The sequence below is a fragment of the Cyanistes caeruleus genome, chromosome 2 (assembly GCF_971803275.1).
Source record: "Cyanistes caeruleus chromosome 2, bCyaCae1.hap1.1, whole genome shotgun sequence".
Taxonomy (NCBI): Eukaryota; Metazoa; Chordata; class Aves; order Passeriformes; family Paridae; genus Cyanistes; species Cyanistes caeruleus.
Window position 1 is genome coordinate 100,155,903 of NC_141702.1, and position 23,878 is coordinate 100,179,780.

At 42.1% G+C, this 23,878-nt stretch overlaps 1 protein-coding gene across 47 annotated transcripts in view; it reads right to left on the reverse strand.

Annotated features, from left to right (window-relative positions):
* The window catches only part of ESRRG (estrogen related receptor gamma), a 392,986-nt gene that overhangs the window by 273,609 nt on the left and 95,499 nt on the right, over window positions 1–23,878 (reverse strand). The window contains exon 1 of one of the 47 annotated variants that reach the window (XM_086878714.1): window positions 5,354–5,615. The exons of 43 other annotated variants lie outside the window; for them this stretch is intronic. Coding sequence is in view for 1 of the 4 variants with exons in the window: in XM_086878679.1 (XP_086734805.1) it covers window positions 5,354–5,383 (30 nt within the window). In the remaining 3 variants the exon portion in view is untranslated. Of the gene's footprint in view, window positions 1–4,957; window positions 5,616–23,878 lie in introns of those variants that run through there. 3 more of the 47 variants (XM_086878717.1, XM_086878679.1, XM_086878715.1) reach the window with 3 other exon arrangements.

Sequence of the window (23,878 nt, forward strand, 5' to 3'; positions counted from 1 at the left end):
TCTGAAAAGAAGAGCTAGATTCACAGTTCTGCCTAAGTAATTTTATCTCTCCAAATTACCCATCCTGTGCAACTGCTGCTAGCAAGGAGATGGTCCTTTTTTTCTCAATGGACTTCAAAATTGTAAGTTATTTGGGCTGTTTATCTAATAATAGTTTATTGTTATCGTTACTGTGCAGGTAAGGAAACAGAGACCCATCAGATGTGAGAGTCTCAAAGCTTTCCCACCACAGAGTAGATTCCTAAACAAAGCTTGAACTTGTCCTTTCATCAGACAAGTACTCTTCCACCTGCGAGCAAGCTGCAGCTTTTGGCTACAGCTCTCAGCAGAGTATTTGCCTTCTAAAAGATATCCTGCTCTTCAGACTCGGGTCCTGGAAATGGGTCTGTGCAGAGCTTTAGTGACAGCCATGCACATCTGCACAACTGACCAGATATCGCTATGTACATACCCCAAAGTCTGTTCTAAGACAGGGTTAGCAATAGAGAATGATTTCTTTTAGTCCATACCATGGCTTGATTTGCATTTCTTTTCACATAACTAAATGAGGTAACGCATCAATTTTTTAATCATCTACTTTAGTGTTTATACAACTCTGCTCACCATATTATTTGAGCCCCTTCATTTTCATAGTGTCAGTTACCATTATTCCATTAAATTAAATCCTTTTACAAGCATCTTTCTATAAACATGCACTAGAGATAACATAGCCACATGGTGAGGATTCACAGACTACAGTAAGCAGATTACACCTGTCTTGATTTTCGATGTAGCTGTCGGCAGAGTATATTCTCCCATCAAACTGCATGCAGATCTCCTCATTAAAGCTACAGGGGAGAATAATTACAGAACAGTACATTGCAGTTTACCAATTGGTCTTGCATACATAATGGCCTATCAAAGAAAAATTGCGTCCTCCAACAGCTGGGAAAATCTTTAAATCGTTATTAGTATTATTATAAAATAGCCAACGTTTTAAACTATCCAACTTGCCTCCTGTATACAAAGCAGACAGACAGAGGTGATCATGTCCAAAAAGGTCTTTGACTCTCAGCCCATAAACAGAATTATTTTTCCCTTTACAAACACTCCATTCCCCAACCTTCTGTTCCACAGTAAAAGCCCCTCCTCCTGAGAAATTATGCTGATTGCAGAATAAGCCTTGAAAGCAAATGGGTGGTTTTCTGGATATCTTAAACCCTGATGCTGAGTATCGTATTCCCCCACATCCTCACTCCTTGATGGGGAAACAGGGAGTCTGTCAGATCCCCACCATCCTTCTCTCACCAGCAAGGGAGAAGGGGGGTCTCGGTAGCAGCCAGATCTCCAGACACATCTGAGGTTTCCTTCCAGCCCTTGGCACCACCAGCAGGTCTCCTTGCTTGACAGCTGGCTGATGAGGTGCTGCCTGTCCCAGATAAAGGATGCTGGAGAGGCTGCAAAAATCTGCAGATGGAAGCAAGCTCCTGGTGCTTCTGTTCCTTGCCTTTCACATTCCAGAGCTGAAGCATCCAGAACATACTGAACTGGTTGTCCTGTGGAGCATCAGGAAGACTGATTTTTCACCCAAGTTGATAGTTAAAACATCTGACCTGTGTTTGTGCTAATGAATAAAAGGCAAAACCATTTTTGGATGCTATTTGCATTCCAAGATCCCAATTGCTAAGACCTTCAGCTCTACTCAGCAGCCAAACCCATTGCTCTTCAGGCACCACTTCTGAATACCAGCTCTTACTCATCACACAACAGACAACAGAGCAGGAAAGAGCCCAGACATGGGAAGAGCCAAATTCATCAGATGAAAAAGTCAAGTTAGCTTTGCTAGCTTTCCTTGCTAGCCCAGAAACAAACCCTCCTGAGCACGTATTTGAGGCCCAGCAGGATGTCCTGACATGCTCTCCTACTCTGCTAAACCAGGAACTAAGAGCCGAGGACTTTGGCAACACGAGAACATGCTGCTGGACCAGTCACACATATTCTGGTTTTCCCAGATTTTGACACAAAGACTCCAAAAGGGACCTTTCTGTCCAAGCAGCCCAACAGCCGCCTTGTCTCAGCTCTGAGGGACAGTGACACAAGCCACCTCAGCAGGCAGAGGGACACTCACCATGTCAACGCATGTAACTGCGGTGTTAAAACCACCGGAGAGCAAAATCGCTCTCTGAAACAGCTCTCAGTAGCAGCACTGCAAAGGATTTGCTGCTGCACTTTACCCAGCTGCACCTCCCAGACGAGCTGGCACGCTGCAGGCTTGCTTCCAGTCTCTCTCAGCTCATTACTCCTAACAGGGACACGCCGACAACAGAAGCCGAGCGGAAAACCAAATGGAGCAGAGCCTGCTCCGGCCAGCAGGCAGCCCACTGTTGCTCCTATGAGCTTGGAAATCTTGGGGTTTCTGTTGGAGAACTCCCTGTTTGCAAGGCTGCACCTCCTGCTCCAGGGTGGAGTCGGCTGCAGGCCTAGCGAGATCACCCAGCCTGACCTCCCGCGCAAACAACACTGCCCAGCAACCTTCACCCATTTAAACACTGCTTTCCACTCACCAACTCCAGCATTTTTTCTAATTAGCAAGTTTGGGTAGAAACAATTCCTGGACATCTCAATTGCTGCTTACTTTCCACAGGGACAAAAAACAAACAAACAAACAAACAAACAAAACCCCCAAACTTTCTATCTCTGTTGCAAACCTCACAAATTTGGCAAACTTTTTCTCGGGGTCCCAGCAGGGGCAGAAACCACTCTGTGGCCACCAGCAAGAAGGGTGTCCTACACCAGCAACTGGGCAGCAAAGCCCAGCAGTGACAACACAGGGACCCAAAGATATTTTGTTCTGGCCTTTCCTCTGCAACGAGGAGCCCTGCAAGACCTCCTAGGGCTTAGTTCTTATTTCAGCTCTCCCTCAGAGAGCAGCCTCACCACACTCAAGGCAAAAATAGCTTTGCCATCAATTGCCACAGTAGAAAAGTTTAGCCCTTTGGGAAATTTTTCCTTGACTTCACTAGTTCTAGACCTAAACATTAATCAAGAAAAGCACATTAGCTATTATAGCTTGTATTAAAAATATAAATACCTCATAAAAACTGTGCTTTTTAAGATTTAGAGGTCTTTAGAAAGCTTTTTCTTCCACTGCTATCTCCTGATGCTACTGACTATGCATATTCAAATCCTCCTTTAACAGGTACTCTGCAATAAAACAATCCTGTATTAATTGCCAGAATACATATCACACAACTTTTCTGAAGAACCGAGTGTCTAATGTGTCTTTACAAAATATCATAATTCCGCTTTCCTGTTCTTACCAGATAAACCGGCCAGCCTAGCAGGTGGAGAAAAAACAGGTGTAAGACTTCTACTGAATAAGACATAATATACAGGATTAGCTGGGAATTGTCAAATTAGGAAACTGGCTTTCCTGGAGGGAGAGGGAAGGGTAAATCATATCCCTCCCCCGAAAAAGGCACTGAAGGGAAAAAAAAAAAGTATCAACTAAGTGGAGAAATCTGTCACAGATATTTCACTAGATCAGGACTCTGACTATGTATCAGAGAAGAGGAGCCTGATCAAGTCACATGCCCTTTACTACAGAAGATAAGATCAAAAGGTTTCAAAGGAAACTGATGGTGACAGTTTCTTCATTTGTATGCAATGTGACATACCAGATCCAAACTGTTGGCTACTTTTTGAACTATTTGTCAGGGGAGAGAAATTATTATTTTCTTTTATATTTTACTTTCAAGAACTCTTAGTCATTTGGGGGTTCTCCCCCCTCCTCTGTGTCCCACCACCCTCTGTTTTATTTTTCAGCCAGGATTGAAACTTTCACCTTTGATGTAATATTTTTGCTGCACATCAGAATAGCTATGCCAAGCTTCAGAAGGACAATTAAATACAGAGAATGAAAAGGATGACATCACTTCAAACATGAACTTTTAATAAAATTATTCTAAAGAAACGTCCCTGGTGATGATTATTTTCTTTTTCCTGTATCTTCTATTTTACTCTTTCCATGTGTTTGCAACAATTCAAATTATTGCCAGGCTAGCAGCTGTAGTTGACTTGAAGCCATCAGCTTACATACATGCAGAAGTATTTCTCCCTGTTTCTCACTGCTTCTGACAAGAAAAGTGTTAAATATAACGCAAAAAATAACTGTGTGAGATCACAAGTTGTTTGTATAGCCAATAGGCTGTGTAACAGTTATATTCACATGGCAGATAAGTAAATGGGGGACTTGTGACTAGCTCAGCTTCTCCAGGGCCCAGACCTGATGGGTTTCAGCCCAGCATTCCCTGCTGATGTGCAAAATCTGCAGCTGCTCATTATATGTTAGCAAACTTGCTCTAAAATCATGCCCTTCTTTCCAAAAAAAGGTACCAAACACCTTGTCAAAGTTCATCTGTGGCACTCAGTATTTGTGAACCAGTGATATGTGTAAGGTAATAATATTCTCTCCAAAGTGCTGTGAAACATTCAGAAACTGCAGTAGCTGCAGCCACGTAAGTATCTGAGACAGCCAGACACGAAAAAATACGTTGCAGTCTCCTGGGTGAAGGAGAAGGTACTCAAACCACAGAAAAGCAATACAGCATTCACTTCTAGCTCTGGTACAGCCCAATAGATCAAATTTTAAAGTTGGAGCATTTGGTTTTAAATGTGACAAACATTTTAAATGTTTCAAGCTCTTATATAAATCCTTGAGAATCCTGGAATCATGCTAATAAAGGATGCTGAATTTAAGGACTCAAGTCTAAGCCCCTTTAAACACAGCAGGGGAAAGAAATAGCTCTTCCAACAATATTTTTCTCAGTCAAGCCAAATATTTTTGAAGCAAATTGTTTGGAATACATAGCTTACATGTACAAGTCTATTGAGAGTTTACACAGATATTTATAGAGAAATTACTGCAGTACACAGATTTAGAGTCACTTAAAAAGTCTTAAAAAACATATGACAATACCTTTAGAGCATAAAGCTGCTGTCAGAAACTCCTGTCAGTGAAGTTTTTTTCCCAAACCATCACCTGCTCTCTGTCCATGAAGCCCAGACCTTCCTCAGGGCTGTTGTAACATCCCTTGTAGAACAGCGAGAGGAAAAGAGCTGCACCTTCCCCACCAGGTTCCCAGCTCCTCAGCCAGCCCTCAGGGCTCCTGCTCCAGCCCTGCTTTCCCAGAGCTGCAGCTGCAGTCCATCTGCATCTCCTCCTCTGACACAGACCAGAGCAAACATGCCCACAGTTTCTCTTGCTACTGTACCAAAGCCTTGTGATTCATTCTTTTTACGTTCTTGAAGCAACACAAATCACAGAATCCGAAATCCACATGAGGAAGTCATTCTGGTGGGACCCAGCACTCACCTCTCCCACTTGTGCCGATCTGAAGACCATTGCACCAGGAAATGCTTTACCAAGTGATTTTTCTTCCTTCCCCGTGGGTAAATTCTAGCTCTGAATTTCAAAAGCTGCCATTAACACACAAAAAGCTGGAACGAGTCCCTCTCCTGGACATGCAAACACGCTCAGTTTCACATGACTTGCAGCTGGCCTGAAGAGCGTGCACCCTGCCCCACACCTGCACCTGGTTGTGCAATGAGACCACGATTGATAGGCACAGCCCTGCAGCAAGCAGCCCTGATTGCAAAACACCCCATAATTGACATTCTAACCCACATTACCTGCAAGGTGCCTGCTAAGGGCAAACCTGGTACACACCAAACCAATACGAGAGCAAGCCTTTAGGAGAAATAGAAACTGGAAATGCAAACTCAGACTGGGCATCACAGACTGGTAAGGATTTGAAATTACTGACACATTCAAAGGGTATATGAAACCTAAAGAACAGGGTAAAGCAATCCCATAGGCATAAAAATACGTACATGTATGTGCATACGCACAGATACAGCATACAGCAGTCTCACCACCCAACTTCTGACACCAAACTTAAACAGAGGAGCTATTCTTTCTTGGCTCTCTCAGCAGAGAGGAACGTGGCAAGAAATCAGCTTTTCCAGGGGTGTTCAAGAGTTAAAGCCTGGAGGAGGTGGCCCCCTGAAGCGGCTACTGACCTGTATTAGGAGTCTGACAGGTATAGGGAGCTCTTCTCACACTCTCAGCAGGTGGCCTAGCCTTGAGCAGGCTGAAGTGGATGCTGGTTCACCTGAGTACACAGGGCTGTGAGTAACAAAAATTCATCTGCTTGCTGAGACTGTCCCTGCTACAGAACAACACCTTCCAGAGGCAGACAGGCTTTCAGTTATCATTAACTGAGTCAGCCATTCAGGGTCAACTGCAACCAGGTATGAATCAGCACCATCAGGCTTTCAGAGTAGGTGTTGAAACCCAGGTAAAACTCATCCCCCCCCTTCCCCAGCTGCTAAGTAAACCACTGTTTCACCCATGTGCTGCTGGGTGGGCTCATGGCTTCTGCCGAAGTCGTGGTGAAAGGGATGACTGCAACTGGGAAGGACTGGATACACCTTTCCCCATGGGAACAAGGGCATGAGGGATAGCTCACTTTGTATTTTCCAGCAAGGCCAGTGGGTTTTCTCCCCCATGTAGGTGTTGTGTGTTTGTTCCATGCCCAGGAGATGGAACAATTAAGATGTGCTCAATACCCATCTCACGCCCACTCAGTGTAACACCTTAGTCATCAAATCATCCTATTGTGCTGCTCAATACTTTCTATAACAGTAGGAATATGAGAGTATGTCCAAAGATAGCAAAGAAGACACAAGGTAATTATTTTTAAGCTTGCTAATCACAATCAATAGTTTCTTAGCAAAAACTGATGAGCTGGAGTTGGCTCCTATTTTTAACCAATAAGATATGCAGTCAAGACTTGAATTACACCATCGGGCAAGTCTCCAAACTCCTAATGACTGCCAGCCAAGAGAAGGATGGGTCCTTGGTGGGTCTTACTCCCTTCCCCAGCACAGTATCAAAGAATTTTTTCCATAGACTATAAAGCCAGAAGTGGATTGTAACTGCTGCACGACTTCACCAAAAACACCACACAAGAATCTAACTCCATACATCAAAAAGGAGTTATACAATTCTTAAAAAGCCTGAGGATGTTTACTTGAAGAGTTTGAAGTTTTGTGACTGTCATATAAAAGATAAACTCCTCGTAGAACAGTGCCATGTGCCTTCCAGGGGTGTACAATTAGGAACAGATGAATACAAGTTGAAGACTCATTAGAAAGCTAACGCCCTCTCCCTATTTTGGTAGGATTTTCCTTAAAGTAATACTTCTAATGTTTTGCTATCCTTTGACTTTTTTCTTCTTTTACAAAGCCCTAAATTTCTTCGTTGCTTTTGGGAAATTCCTCACTTCTCTGCCACTCTCAAGAAGGTGTTATCCCCGCTACAAAAGAACCTAAAATCATTCCCAACATTCAATACTGCAGCAATAATTCCCTCTTGGAAGAAGGAACATGTTTTCATTTGTTTTGTTTCTTTTCTCCACTGATTAAAAGCAACAATGAGTCCAACGGAATGGTACAGTATCATCAAGTGTAATTGTTGCCTCTCACAACAAATGTGAAGGGGATCAGGAAACACACCCACCCCTTGATTACTGGGAAAATATCAGAGATAAAGGATGTCAGCAGGGGCAAGTAATTCTGTTCATCAGCTTACACAGATGAAGGTAAGAGGGACCAGCACCAGCCCTCCGCTCATTAGCTGGATGGAATTACAGTGGTTCGGAGGTTGCAGAATTACACAAGGAATTAACACTCCCTTCATTTTCCTGTCATAATCCCTCTAGTTTGGGTTATTTTCAACTTTGCTTCTGGTGTCTGCTGCTGGATGAAAATGGCTGAGTGATGGAGGCCTCCATGAGGTGTGCAGGTGGGTCGGCACCTCTCAAGGAGGGACAGCAGCTCAGTGGTACAAGGAACACGGCTTGGCCGTGCCGTGATTTCCACACATCTAAAATGACCAATGCCATCTGTGCTAGAAAGAGTGACACTGCTGTCTGTACTAAATGGAGGTTTTTGAAGCCTTCTCCCAAACATTATATGCAGTGTCAGTGTTTATTAAAGATAACTAATGCCCTAACAATTTATTTACTTCTGTTTATTGCTATTTTAGCAAGAGTCACCAGAGAGTAGCTATGCTTCTGGTCCACCAGGGTTCTTTAATCACTGTTAGTAGGTAAAATCATGTGTGACAACTAATCCAAAAAGCAGATTATATTTATTTTGGCTACAGTGGCTTGCAATTCGTTAAAATCAACAAAGCCTTTTCATTAGCCCCCTGCTGATGTCCTAAAACCAGATATTTCAAGGGTCTCAAAGCACAGAGCTACACACGTGCAGTAAAGCTGGGACCGACAGACTTGCTGTTGCCATACTTACCGTAAAATCTTATTAAAAACAACAGCAAACTTCTTATTTTCTTTCATAAGAGGGCTTAATTTATGATCTCAAATTCCAAAATGAAAATCCTAAAGGCAGGATTTCTTAAATTTCAAGAAGTACAAGTGAATCAACAATAAAATCATCAGTGAATTACTTGCTCGGGGTTGTGTGCTGTAAAAAAGTGTTGCCGTGACACTGTAAGAAGTGAGATTACAGATTCAGCATATCTACATATTAGCCTACGTGCTTGCTGAGCCCCCTGCATCCTGGAACCACATTTGAATAACTGAATTTCTAGTTAATAGTGTGATCTTGCAACTCATTCTCTGTGATATCATGATCTCTAGCCATGAGCTCCTGATGATGCTGCCTCTGACCTGTGATCATGAAAACATACGCTAGGAATCACAGAGGATCAGAATAGATCCACACAAAAGTTATAGGGTTCCATCTCTTCTCCAACCTCACTACTCTTCAAACACTGCCAGGAAGTTCACAAACCCAGAAGCAGCCTTACCATAACCACCAAGGGCCACCATTCAAGCAAAGTAGGAAATTAGCACACTAGAAGGCCACATAATTGACTTATGTGTATATATATATATGTATATGTGTATATATATATATGTGTATGTGCGTGTATGTGTATATATATATATATATGAAGACACTGATTTACATCAATGAAGTTTTTCCTCCCTTGTTATGAATTTCCCCATACAAACATACATGCTTTTGGTCACTACCCTTACACCCCGTTTTTGACAAGTGACTTAAACACCCTTGCCACTGTGAAAAAAGCCACTCCAGACCTGCATCCAACCATGCAGACATATTTATTTCCCACAGCTGGATGTAGATGTGGATCTGCTTTGCAAATTTTCATGTGTACTGCTGAAGTAGAACTCCTTGTCTGTCCCTCCAAGCACAATCTTGAACATTGTCAAGGCCGATTATTAAACATCACTTCACACCAGCCCTTTCCAAATCCGCAGGTCTCCGGTGGTTTAGAGGGAAGCCGAGAGCAGTCCTTTAGTGAGAGACCCATTCCTAAACACCCAAACCAGCACAGTGCCAGGCTGCCCCTGAGACAGGAAGGTCACTTCATTCCCTCTGTGACACTGTCCTCCAGCTGGCTGCAGCCCCTCCAAGTTCACACGCTGAACACAACAAGCCGGCTGCTAAAGCAGAGAACAAAATCCAGACTGGAAGGAAAACGGAGATACAAAGCTTTTCTCCAGTGGCTAATCAAGAGTTCTGTCCATAGGGAAAACTGAGCCCCATCTGATACACAACTTACTGTTTTGGCTCTCCATAATTAAAACTATTGTTGCCATGGCAATACAAAGGCTGGTGAAAATACACGCACAGCTCATGTCATGCCTCTTTGGTGATACAATTTGTTGTCCCAGTCTGGCTTGTGCCAGGACGGAACAAAACGTGACTCGGAAATAGTTGACTTGATGAGGTTTGTTATTTAGGAATCAGATGTTGTGTGAGCAGTGAGACCACTTTCTCAGGCTCTCTAACATGACCACTAATCCTGTAAAAGTCAATAGCAGTTTTAAAGATAAATTTCAAAGAGAAGAGTTCTGATCTTACACTACTAAATTTCTCAAAGCACTATAAAGAAAGACCTTTTTTTTTAAGGTATAGAGAATGATAAAGAACCAATCAGAAGGATTAATATACATATTCTTAAAAGTGTATACAAAATTAAAATGCAAAAACCTGATTATAGGTTCAATACCACAAACATGCACAATTTGGTTAGCGTTTGTTTATTCATTTGAAACTGTGGTCCTCACTGAGCATGCAGAACTTACAGGTCACCTTGTAATGACCTCTGAACAGCAGCAAGTAACCTGCTATTGAGGAAATATCATCAAACATCCTCTTTCTGTGGATACACACCTATACAGGCATAACCCACACAGACACACCAACAGGTTTTTTTAGGATGGGACAAAAATTTTAGTTTTGTGACTTGCAATCCAGTCATTTCTTATGTGGAAATCTCTAATAGGATTCCTAGGGTGCACAAGAGTTTACTCATGTGGAAAACTTACAGGAGCAACTTTTAAGCAGTTGTATAGGAATATCTGCTAAAACAAAGAGGTTAGTTGCAGAGACTTAAGTAAAAATCCCATTGATGCTCATGTCTATTGACAACAGTCAGAGTTTTGCTTTTTTTCTGGAATGGAAAGCTTCACATATGGCCCAAGCACAAACCAAGAGAGATGGATGTGGGCTGGAAGGTGGACCAGGGAATGGTGAGATCCAGGAAAGTCACCCAAGCAAGGAGGCAGGCACTTCTTATATCACCTGGATTCCTATGGCTCTTGTATTTCTGCAAAGCAAAATACGTTCTATTGTACAAATCCCAGAACGAAGTTTGTGTGCAAATGCTTCAGCTGCCGTGTGGTAAGATCAATTAAAGGTGCGTGAATTGATCATGGAAGATCTCTAGGACAATCAGGGTTAAGCAGCAAGACGAAGTAAGGAGTGTAGAACAAGGAATTTCAGCATCTAGGGAGAGGGTCTGGGAACACCTGCTTCAGAGAACTGACACCCCATGGACACTCTCTTCTCAGAGAGCAGAAAAGGAAATCTAGACAACTACCCGAGAAACAGATCCAGCACCAAAGTCCAAACAGGATGGTCCAGGGGAGGCCTTAAAGGCAGAGGGTGACCAGAGTCATGATGGTGTAGGTGCATATAACAGCAATGTAAAAATTCAAAACCTAATGCCTTACCCTGCGCTGCTTTCCCCACAAGAAAGAGGAGAGGTAAAACAAAAAGGCATCACAGCAGTTGGACACATAACTTTATATGGATAGAATTCAGATACTCTGGTTATTAGCACATGATAAAATTCTATAAAAAAACACATGAAAAATAATGGGAGGAAAAACTAATGGGCCAGAAGAAGAAGAACAATAAACTGGCAGATGGGAGGTCCCAGCTCAAGAAGAATTTGAAGGAATGGAGAGATGTATTCTTGGAAGAGGAAGGGTACATCAGGTAGCTGACATATTGAGTTTCCAGGAAAGAAGGGAGAGTATTAATGACAGTGCAGCTGACGGTTTCAGCAGCTACCAACGAAATGATTTGCCCTTCTTTTTCAGCTGAAGAGGTGACAGTGTGGATATGGCAGCTGATTTACATACATCATCATAACTTCCATAGGAATATCAGATTTCTTTATAAGGACTTGTAGTACCAGCTTTGCAGGTCAGTGTCAATGTCTAACAGAGCCACTGGAGACAAAGGGGAAGATTCAGAGAGGCACTGAGGTGCCTGAAACAGGGCTTAACCTGAATTTAATTGCCTAATTAAAAAAAGATTCCAAAATCCCCTGCTTCAGTAACTGTAAATGCATCAGGGCTAACATTTATGACCACAAAGACCACTGGAAATCAATTTCTGCTACCCTGGCAGCCGTGTGCCTATCACCTCTCTAAACCCACTCCACTGTGATCCAGATCCAGGTGTCTCCACACAGCCTGTGTCGTGAAGGGGCCCAGTCCCAAAGGTGAGCTTGGGCTTCTCTGATCACACACCAAGAGCGCCCTCTTTCCTCAGCCCTGCTTTTTGCCAGTGCCTCTGCAACACGAAATACCCAAATTCTGCCGGAACAGCACGCTGGCTCCTGTGCAAGGCATCTGTCATGAACCAGCCACAGGCACAATCTCTGCCTTGGTTCCCACAGCAAAAAGGGTTGGGGTTTTTTTTAGGGATTACCACGTACTAAACTGAAGTAGATAAGGTGACCAAAGGGATAACAGAATATTGCCCCAGAGTTTCATTTTGGTTTGGGTGATGTTAGCACACCAAACACAAAACTGTTTGCAGGATTGGGCCCTGACCATACACCAACCCTTGCCCAGCATGAGGAGCAAGGAACAGGCACCAAGAAAGCTCCAGAACAGCAGTTTCCAACCTTAAGCCAGGTTTAGTAATATATCAAGGCTTTAGAACACATAAAACAATTAAGGGACCAGCATGGTGTTTGATATTCTTTCCAGCCTGACTTTAATATGTTCTCACAATTTGCAGATGTCCCGTCTATTTATGACGTCCTTTATGGCACGTAGATTTTGTTACAACAAAAATTCAGGTTGTGGATTTTTGCCAGTGGCAAGCTGACGTTGCTCAGAGCAGCATTAAAATGCTATCATGCTGTTAGATTAAGCAACCTATTTTCTCTACTAGCACAGATTGTACTTTAGTTTTGCCCTTACACCTACCAAATTGCTGTTTCTTGCAACATTTCCCTTTGAAGGTAGTTGCCAATCGCAAAACCAGTGCTATTTTCACCAAATGAAAGAGAAGTTTGTGAAGGAGTACAATAAAAGCAGGAGCTGGACTTCATTGCAAGAGTCGTTTTCCATTTCAAAAATAATACTAGAAAAAAAAAAATAAAGCAGTAAGGAAAAAAACAGTGAGCCATATTTCTTCTCTACTTTTAAGTAGGACTCCCACCAGATGACTCATGAGATACTGCCACATGTGTTAATATGAAACAGGTTTTATACAATAAGTAGCTATGGTATTTACCCTGTACATGTACCTGGCCCTAAACCTGCTGGCATAACAACACCTAATGATTTAACACTTTTTCTCCCTTTGCTACTTTCTATTTTTTAAGCTTCTTTTGAAAATTTCTCATCCCTTGCCTCTTCTCTGCCACCTGTCCAATTTGGGGTATTTTCATCTGTAGTTCTTCAAAGGGAATAGTCTGTGATGGGGACAATGAGACCAGAAACGAGCAGGTACAGTCAAATGCAGACACAGGCATTTCAGCTAGGGCATTTCTAGGACTTTAAATATAAATACTAAATAGGCTGGAGAAATAAAAAAAAAACCCTGCAAAAAGAGACCAAACTACAAGAAACCAGTCACATCGATTAGCTGATTAGTTTGCCAGTGAGTGATTAGTCAGAAAGACTGGAATTAGTCAGTGAAGCCCTGTCTCCCATGAATAAAATGTGGGGAGGACACCCTTTCCCACCCTCAGTGACAGATGATATCTGTTTTCTCCTTCGAGTTTGAATTTAAGAGCCACTGAAGCTCAGCAAGAGTATATTCTGGCTCAAATGAGCTGAAAATTGCATTCAATTTGAATTTCAAAACGAGAGGAGAAGGAGGAATGAGGGGAGAGGGAGGGAGCGAGCTCAGCAGGACCCATCACGCCAGGTCTCTCTTGCAGCAGGTCCAGCTGCACCCAGGCACGCTGCGGAGCTGAAACGCAGGGCATGATGCAAAGGAAAGAGCATTGCTGGACAACAGCCCAGTTCCAGTTTAAAAATAAACGTTTTGCTGTCAGGATCAAAGAAAACTCTGCTTTTATGTATATTACAAGCTGTATGTTCAGAAGAAAAAGATTCTTCTGGTTACTTGAGGGGAGAGAGGCATTGGGAAGCTAGAGCTGGCCAAAGGGAGGGGGGTACCCAGCTTTCCCACTAGAAAATCCTCCAAAATTCAGACTAATCTGAAAGTACTTGCCATCTCCTTGAACAGAGCATATACACTGAACGTAGGCATTGAATTTTCCTTAATGTAAGGTTCATTTAAGGTTACACATTTTAGCGTGGGGTAACATTTAATTTATGTCTTTGTGGGTGAATGGATTATTTCCCCTTCCCTTTGTGCATTAAATTTACAGTTCTATCTGATGACACTGAAAGAAATGGAGTTACGCCTGCAACCCAAATATATCCTGTAATTTGATGGCATGATAGCTGTTGGTCTTTTTAATGCAACTGATAATGTCCAATATTCAATATAAAAATGATAACATACCAAATCAAGAGATTCTTCAGCAAATTTCTTACCGACTTCAGTGTGCAATTTGACCCAAGGGTCTGGAGTAGTAATAAAATAATTGCAATTAATCATGAGAAATAATTAATAACTTAAGGATTAAAACGTGTCCATTTATACATTCAGGATCAGCATTTTCTCTGTACCCTTGAGAGGCTTTTAGCTTCCCTTCCTAAACAGAACGCTTGCAGTAGCGTTTAGGACTGGAGAGTTCAGCCATCAGAAACTGGCTACTAATTTGGCTCATGGTATTTGTTATATGGCGTTATGTTCACAGATAGAAGGGTCCCTATTACACCAATAACCCACTCATATCCTCCGATGCAGCTGGTATTTCAAAGCACAGTGCTTTTATCACAAGTTTTTCCTCTTTTTTCCAACTAAGTGATTTTTTTCCATCGATAAATCAGTAAATTGCCAGCTTTACACATGTAGATGATGTGAGTCAGGATCCAAACCCATAAGAAAACCCAAAACATGAGGTCAATTTTCCTGGCCACTGCATTAAATAAAAGCTCCCAGGCAACAGAGTTAAGCACACACTATTAGATACACCTTGCTATGCTGTGCCTTCAGCAAGGCTTAGATTTCCCTCTATGGCTAAAGACTGTATTAACACCCAAAGTGAGCTACTGAGCTGGTTTTAAACTCTTCCCATCACCAAAGTAATTCTTAACCTGTTCTTTTGGCAGATGGACAATTTGAACATCTCTAAATCCTGTTTGCAAACCTTGCACCACACAGAAGTTTCCAAATACTGCAGGCACTTGGATAAAAATGCGTAAGCAATCAAGACTACTGGGAAAAGACTTCACACCTTGTTGTGCACCACACTGCTCAGAGGAACTACCAAGAGTACAGAGCACTTTGTAGATACCCAAATATGCATTTGTATGCCTCCCTCTGGAAGGCATTTTTGGATATTATTGTTTAAAGTCTCATTCTTCCACTGCCTTCTTCCTGCCTTGATTGTAATGCCACAGAAATACTGATCTCCCATCTCCACGTTGCCCCCTTATATGCTCTGGTTTCCCTAAATACACACCCTAGAGGTTCAATTCTGGAGGGCAAGAGGAGAAATACACAGACCTGTCTCCATCACTCGGTTCCTCAAGAAAAAGCTTTTTCTGTAAATCATATTATCTGCCATGCTTACTTTACAATGCTTACTTTACAGAAGATACTCACTTTACAGAGAGAACAATAAATATGCAAAATACATGGCATATTCCTGACAGACCAATCTTCACACTGAAGTTTCTAGATCTAACCCCACTAACAAGAAACAGTAAGAGTATTTGCCTGGTGACAATATTGCACTAAGCAGCACCATGGCTTCCAGACCGAAGCCAAGCCACGTCCAGTCCGCTCTGGTCCATCTGCACCTACTCATGTGGACATGCCCCTGATGGTGCTCTGCTCTTCCAGCTGGAAAGGCCCTGCCTGATCCCGCTATGGCTGTCGGCACTCAAACTGCTGCGCGGCCGGAGCGCCGTTAGCGGGAGGCGAGGAACACCGGGCGAGCGTGGGTGACAAGCATGGCATCAGAGGAAATACTTGGCAATTTCTCCAAGGTATTGGACACTAGAGTAGTTTAGCTGAATGGCATGCATGCCCACGTAAGGCTGCAAGGTCAAGAAGACCTTATGTTATTTACTACGTGAGTGCTGGTTTCATGCACTAAAATACTGTATCAAGATATGACCTGTAGGAGGACTTGCCTGCTTGGAAAAAAATTAAATCTCCCTATTTTTTTTCTATCGGTCCCTTTTGTAGTTGAACATCACTTATTCAACATTGCATATTAACATTTTGAAACATGGACATACCTTACAAAGAAACTCAAAGACAGATAAAAATTTTACACAGAAACCACCTTCCAAAAGCTTTTCTTCAGTCCTTTAACTTACTGCTATCAAAACTGGGGAGGCATGAAGTCATGTTGACTGCAAATCAGAGTATGAATGCAAAACTCACTAGCTGTGAACTCTGCCACTGTTTTCTCCTATGCAATACTTTACACCAAGAATGTTCTTACTGCGGCAATATTTGGCATAAGAACATCCTGTCTCTCGAAGCCTAGACAAAAAAAAGAGAAAAATATTTCTGTGTTTTCTCATTGTTGATTTGGACCACACTGTTTTCTGAATAATTTAAAAGGTAAGTTATAAAGGGTGTATCCCTACAGATGACATCACAGAGCTTCGGCAAATCCATGCTGTCCAGGGAAATTACTTATTCCATGGAAACAACACTACTCTCGGAGGTGGCATGCCAAAGCTTGCAAACAACCAACACTGTGGAAAACACTGACCCAGAAGTGCCCTGAGAAGGGCACATCCCACAGCCAAGAGGAGTGGAACACACGCAAGTCTCCCCAGTGCCTCTCTTGGTACCAATTCCAACCTCAACCTGTTAAGGTCCATCCCTGGATGTTATGGCACAAGGTTGCTGATGATTTATTAAGAGCTCTTAGCTCCATCAGACAGTTTACAATTAACAGCTTCTCATTTTCTTAAATATAAATAAATACATAAATGAAATCAGAGCTGCTAAGTGCTGGGTGTACCCAAATGACATCATCGGCGACTGCCAGTCACCCAGGCTGCAAAAATAAATAAGGGATGAGGGCGGGGGGAGCAGAGGGGGAGGCAGGGTATTTACTCAATCAGTACCTATTTTTGAATTTCCTTCAAGCTGGCTTGGACCAAGAGCCATCAATTATTTAAAAGAAGTAACATGATGCTTCCTTTGTTGAGGCAAATCTGCAAGCAGACCCCAAGAGAGAATGAAAAATGAATTAGGCAGAATTTATTAGTGCGCTTGAAGAAAACAGATTCAGCTATCAGACCTGACTGTGCTTTTAAAAATAGTGTATTTCTGCCCATGAACAACAGTTTCTGTCTTTTTTCCTTACCCCAACAGATCCTCAATAATCTCACCTCTCCCCTCTCCTTACGCTTTCTTTTTTCTTTTTCAAGAGGGCATAACACTGGAAGAGGCATCAATCATTCCTTAAACTTCTTCCTTCTCTTCTGACTTGACTTGATGTATTGTCTTCATTTAAATTACAAATATACTAATCTAAAACACTGTTTACCAAGCAGCATATTAAATGAAAGATGCAAGAAATTGCATCACTCACATTTTAAAAATGACTTTAGACTCAGGGACACATAAAAACAATGAGACAGGATGATCTGCCTGGGTTGCTATATTTCAATCCTAGCAAATGAGATTTGGTTCCAGTGGTTTTCTGCTCAGGACACTGCTAACCCCCAGTCGAACACACCCTGCCAAAACCAGTGTAAAACCTCCTCCTTGGCAGGTGTTGGCAGGTGTTGGTTGGGGTTTCTGCAACGTTCCAGGGACATGTAGAGCCGATGAGACTGAGGTCTCAGTCCCTGGGTCTGCACCTCATCAGACACAGAGCTCACACCTGAGGGAGTCCCTCTGGGGCTGCGAGCAGAGTCTGGCCATGCCGGAGGCTGCGGCACGGACAGAAAGCGAGCGGAGGCCAACGCCAGCCCCAGTGACAGCACTCGACTGCAGCAACTGTAACAGCAAACTGAACGCTTGCAGGACAAGAAAAAAAAAAAAAAAAAAAAGGCACTGCCTTCATTCAAAGGTTCCCTGCTTCATCCTTCACACCAGGGAAACGATGCATTTAGATCATTTTGGGTGACCTTTTGTGGCATCCAGCAGCTGGAAAGGGCAAATGCCGCTTTACGAAAACATGGAGCTCTCTTGCGCGTGATCACAGTGGGACGGAGAGGCTCAGCCTCCTCCTGGCGCTGGGGCTCCTTCCCCGAGGCCTCGGGTGGTCGCCAGCAGTTGGGGACCTTGGTTGAGGCGCCCTTGCTCGCACCTCTCCTCCTTGGAGGGGCTGGAGACAAGGCTCTGGCACTCTCCCCAGCACGGGAAGAGTGCAGGGCAGTCACAGTTTGGCAAGGATAAGCCTCGGGAATCAGGTTTTAGGCTGCCTCCTTCTCCGCCTGCTCCAACCCCAAAACATAACAAAGGTCATCACTTACTAGTTCCTCTGCTGGCAGGGCATGATTAAAAGCGTGCTTAGTCCAAAAGCCAAGTAAGTTTGGTAAGAACTGTGAACATGGCCTCAAGCAGTATTTTCTCATGTCAAAGAAATCATTGGAATATTATTTATCAGCATAAGCCTGAGAAAAACTATCAACCTCTGGAAACGGAAACCATTACTGGCCAGATATGTTTGTGTTTCCTCAGATCTGCTCAGAGAGGGACCTTTTCAGATATGGCCTAATGTCAGCATAATGTGGATCATAGACTCATAGATTAGCTTGGGTTGGAAGGGACATTTGAAAGTCATCGAGTCCAACCCCTCTGCAATGAGCAGGGACATCTTCAACCAGATCAAGTTGCTCACAGCCCCATCCAATCTGACCTTGAATGTTTTCAGGGAGGGGCCATCTACCACCTCTCTGAGCCGTCTGTTCCAGCATTTTACCACCTGCATTGCAAAAAATTTATTCTTTGTATCTCATCTAAACAGACCCTCTTTTAGTTTTAAGCTCGTAATTACTCCTTGTCCTATCACACCACACCCTGCTAAAAGGTTTGTCTGTCTTTATTAAAGGCCCCCTTTAGTACTGAAATGTGCTGTAAGATCTCCCTGGAGCTTCCTCTTCTCCACGCAGTACAACCACAACTCTCTCCCATCTCGTCCTCAGAGGAGAGGTACTCCAGGCCCCTGATCATTTCTGTGGCTCTTCTCTGGACTCACTGCAGCAGTCCACGTCTTTCCTGTGCCAAGGACCCCAGAGCTGGATGCAGTACTGCAAGTGGGACAGAGTCCTCTCCCTTGCCCTGACAGCCGCGCTGCCCTAGATGCAGCCCAGGATGCAGCTGGCATTTGGGGCTGCAAGCAATGCACCAAAGAGGCTGAGAGCTTGAATACAGGATTGCTGGCTGTCAAGCTACCCTTTTACAATTAGTAATGAGAGGGAATGAAAACAATGGGAAATATTTAAGCAGTTCTGTAGAGGATTTTCTTTTAAAGGAAAATATCTATAATTGGCAGTGGGTGGTGCTGACCACAGGGCAGAGCGCTAAGCCCAGTTTACCCGGCCAGGTGCTAGCAGTGGTACCACAGCAGCCCCTGCTTCTCCCCATTTCCCACACCATTCCACAGCAGCCTCAGCACAGGTTGCAATGGCTCACTGTGAATGGCCTGGTCTTGCTGGTGAGCAAGAGTCTACAGAAAAGCAGTTCCTTGTTCCTCATACATTCATGGAACCAACTGCACCATCACTGGATCACCCAGCACCCATGCGGGGCCCTGCAGGGATGCCCCAGCCTTCTGCGGGAACAAAGGTGCTGTAGGACCTGCTCTTCTTCAAAGGCATGGCTTTCAGGCTGCTCTCTAAAAACCATAGCAATCTTCTATTCCACTTGAGTTCACAAAATCCCCACTGGCTTCTGATCTCACAGATTTATCCAGCACCTCTGTGGGCCTTTTGCTAACCCAAACATGATTATGCACCATAAATCTAAATACATTCATGAATTTGCCTTTGAATAAATATTTTAAGGGTAGTATAAAGTTTCACAGTGTTCTGCTTTCATACATAGCTGCTTTCCTTTTTTAACTTCCACCTGAGATGCCTTACTTAAGCAGAAGAAGAAAGAAAGAACAGCAAAGACCTAACTGAAGTGAACGAGAAAGCTGACACCAGGAGGTGCCAAGGCAACATCATTCCACTTCTCCTCACCTCTTCCTCTCTGGATGGTAACGGCAAGATCCTGAATGCCAAACTTTAGAAAATATCCTTGCAGAGGTAGCATCTGCTCCCTTGGCATACTTCTTGAGCAGTTGTGTCGGCAGCTTTAGGTTTGTCCAAGTCTATCATATGACAAGAGTGCAGATGGGTTGCCTTGGATGCTTTGTCTTCCCAAGTGCCATTCTCCATTTATTAATGTTTTATTCTAAGGAAAACATATGTACAAACCTGTCTGAGGAAGTTTGCATGTGCACACAATTTCACACCAGTGAGGGGTTTTCTCTGGCCTCTGTCTAGATTTTTGACTAGCATTTAGCTCGGATTCCTGCAAGGGCCCTGACTTTTATTGAAGACAGTATGTGGCATCAAGCAGATTAGGCCCTGACTGTGTGGATCTGCATTTCAACCAGCTATTCTTCCACACACCATAACTTTTCCCATCTGTGTTGATCTTTCTTCGCAAATTAGCACCTGAGTCCCCAGAATATTAGACGTGCAGGAAAGCTGCTCATTTCAAGTTAACTTCTGCTCCCACTGAAATCAATGGGAGTTTTGCCATTTATCCATCATTCAGATGAATAAATAAGAGAGATGTGACACAGTTGCCATACATTCAGGTACTGGTCCTTTTCTCTTGCTTTCATAGTTTTATATCCCTGTCTTATCTTCCATACATTAATCGCAGTCACAAATCTGAATATATGGGGGTGTTTTTTTAACTGTAAAGAAAACTACATTTCAGATTAGCCAGTAAATCACAAATTATGACAGATTAAAAGCAAATTATTCTGAGGGAAAGGAGGATGAGGCATCTAATTAAATGGAGGAATACAGAACAAAAGAGGAGACAAAAAATTAAAGAATAAATCCTAGATAATCCAAACAGCATATTCCTAACTTTTTTGAAACTTCTTGTGGTGAGAGTATTTATTAGGATGTTTCATGAATACTGTATGAATGGTTTTAAAAGGTATTTTAAATGAAATGCAAAGCAGGAGCGCAATACTCTAAAATCAGAATACATTCTCAGAGTGTGGTTTAATACACTAATCTCTTATTTCCTGAGCAGACAAAGGCACAGAGCTACAAAACTGCAAACCGTCTTCCCATTTATTGCAACATACTCTTCCAACAAGGCATAACATTTACTGACTGGAGTCCAAAACAGACAAAAGTATTTCACACTACAGCCACCTTCTCAGGGAAATGCTTGAGAAGGCCACAACTCACATCAGAAAAGAGACACCAAACATGGGCTCTGGTAGGCCAAAATGAGAATTTAATTTCAGAATATAAAAATCTGAAGTAGAGTCCCAGATAGCAACAGCTAGAATCTATGAAAAATTATGAAACTGAGCTCTTAACTGGCATTTTCATCTGGACTGAGAAAAGGGAACATTTGCTCCAATCTCTCTTTACAATAGCAGCTGCCAATCTCCTAATAAGTAGATGTAGTATGAGGAACCACAATTGATGAAACTGAAGAGTTATTTACCACTCCTTTAAAATGAGCCAGTGAACAGGTCAGGTTTCAGTGAGATTTTGGGGATTTGGGCACAACTACAGCACTGAAAAAAAACAAAACCAAACCAACCAGCCCTGACTTCATAGATATTTTCAGATCTTTGTGCTGGTTTGGACATGTTCACCTTCACTATCCTACAGACATCCCCTCTGAATTATCCCTGTTGCTCACCAGGGACAACAGCTCTCTACCCAGAGCAAAAGAATTTAAAAGTCAAGTGCAGGAACGTCAGAAGGTCTACAAAGAGTGGATCCTCTCATATTTCTTAATTTCAGGGGGATCTACGCCTCTCAGGCCAACGTGGGACATTTACATCCTTCAATGCTTACTCATCTCCAGTGAATAAATATGCAAGGACCAAAACTTGTATGAGAAAATCCTGAAGTCAGTTTGACACAAGTGCTAAATATTCTATGAGGGTACAACTTGGCTCACATAAGTGAATACCTTAAACATCAACTTTCCCTTTTAAAACATTATTGCCTTTTAAAACATTCCCTTTTAAAAGGGAACACTATGGTGTACTTATCATCCAAGCAAAGGAATTTCATTTGGTGTTCTTTACCGTAGTATACATGCATCATAAACCTAGATAAACTTATAATGCATATAATGCTTCTAAAACATATTCATAAGTACACATTCACATCATGCACACATAATAAACATATCCACCTTAGATAAAGTAGTTTATACTTTGAAGCACCTCTCATGAGGCCCACACTAATCCAAAATACATAATGCTTATGTAAGGTATCATCAAAGGAAACAATCACAGGTAATTTAGAAATGAGGAAAACAAGACAGTAAATAAACTTGTCCATACTTGCAGTGATTCTCTAGGAGTGCTGAGAATAAAACCTAGAACTCTAAACCACAAAACATCATCCTTGTCATACTCAGCATGTGTAATGTAGCCAAAAATTACATAAACCCTTTTATGCCACAGACTGCAAGTAAAAATGTCAGCGCAAAAGACAGAGAATAATTAATTTTGCATTTCAGCAGATACTTTTTTTAGAAGTTGCATGTTGGATAGATTGTTATATGCAATCTTCAGAAATTTTCCTTTTCAGACACACACAGTGCATAGGGTTTTCTCTTGAGAACAGATCTCAAGACATGCAAGAAAGAAAAAGGAATTGGGCTGGTGTTTCTGAGGTCCAGAGTGAGAACTTTGAGCTAATGCCTAAAACGAGGCAAAAGTGAATTAAAAACTTCCTAAATTATCTAACTTGTCAGATGTTATTCTAAATTAAAAAAATGGAAAAAATGGATTAACTTTTTATAACTTTCAGAATAGTCAAAATCAGGATTTTGATCAATTCATAACCCCCCTTGCTCCTTCTTTCTTTAAACAAGGGAAAGTTCTGCATGCAGCAGCTTGCTGTGTGTGCTTCAGGAGGAGAGGTGAAGCCATTAAGTGGCTCCCTATCACAGACCCTTCAATTAAAGAAGGGTTTGGGGAAGTCAACAGCTGTGGTTGTGATTTCCAGATGTTTCAGAGATGTGAGAAGACCTCTAGTAAAAACCCAGAAGACTCCAAAAAAAACAGGCAAGGAACAAAGTGAAAGACCATCATGAATGATCAGTCTCCAATTACAGGTAACAGCCATTATGCCTGTTGTTTAATATTTTTATTCATGAGGTTAGCATTATTATAAATAGTAATAACATGTATCTAATAAACATGCAAACATTGTTTTTTTTAAATTGGAATATTTGGCAATGCCACTAAATATTTAAATACCCTTTAGCACAAGGGAATTTCAACAATGAGAACTACGAAGTACTATTTGTACTCCCTGGTATGTATAAATACACTGTCAGCTCCCTGCATTTTCATTTAGCATCAGAAACAGCTTTCCAGGGAGTTAGATGCTGCTCTAAGTGTCAATATCAATGTTACTATTTATAGTGCTACAAACTACATTTTGAGTTATATTGGTAAAGTTTAGCTTAGGTAGCACTTCTGGCATTTAATACCTTAATATAGAAATATTGCTATAAATGTAGTTTACAATTTGGAAGATAAACACAAATTCAGTGTTACTAACAGATCACCTTGTAGACTGCATGAAAACACACTGCCAAAGTGTATTTTATGCAATCCACAATGGAGCAAAATGCAACGATATAGATGTATTTAAATTTCCCATTTTTACACTGTCACTCAAAAACTTTTCTTCTTCCTTTTTTTCTCCTAGCTTATCGATCTCAAGAGCTTGTGATAGCATTTCAGTTGCTTCACTGAGCCATTTTTAGATTCTGCTTCTTTTTTTAAAAGCTAAATCAGGGCTCAAATGCTTCAATCAATTTAGCTTTTTCAATTAGAGAAGAAAGTTAAAAGAAAACCCTGAGACATGATAAACTACCAAATTTTAGCATCTAGGTTTTTTAATGTTGTTTGTTA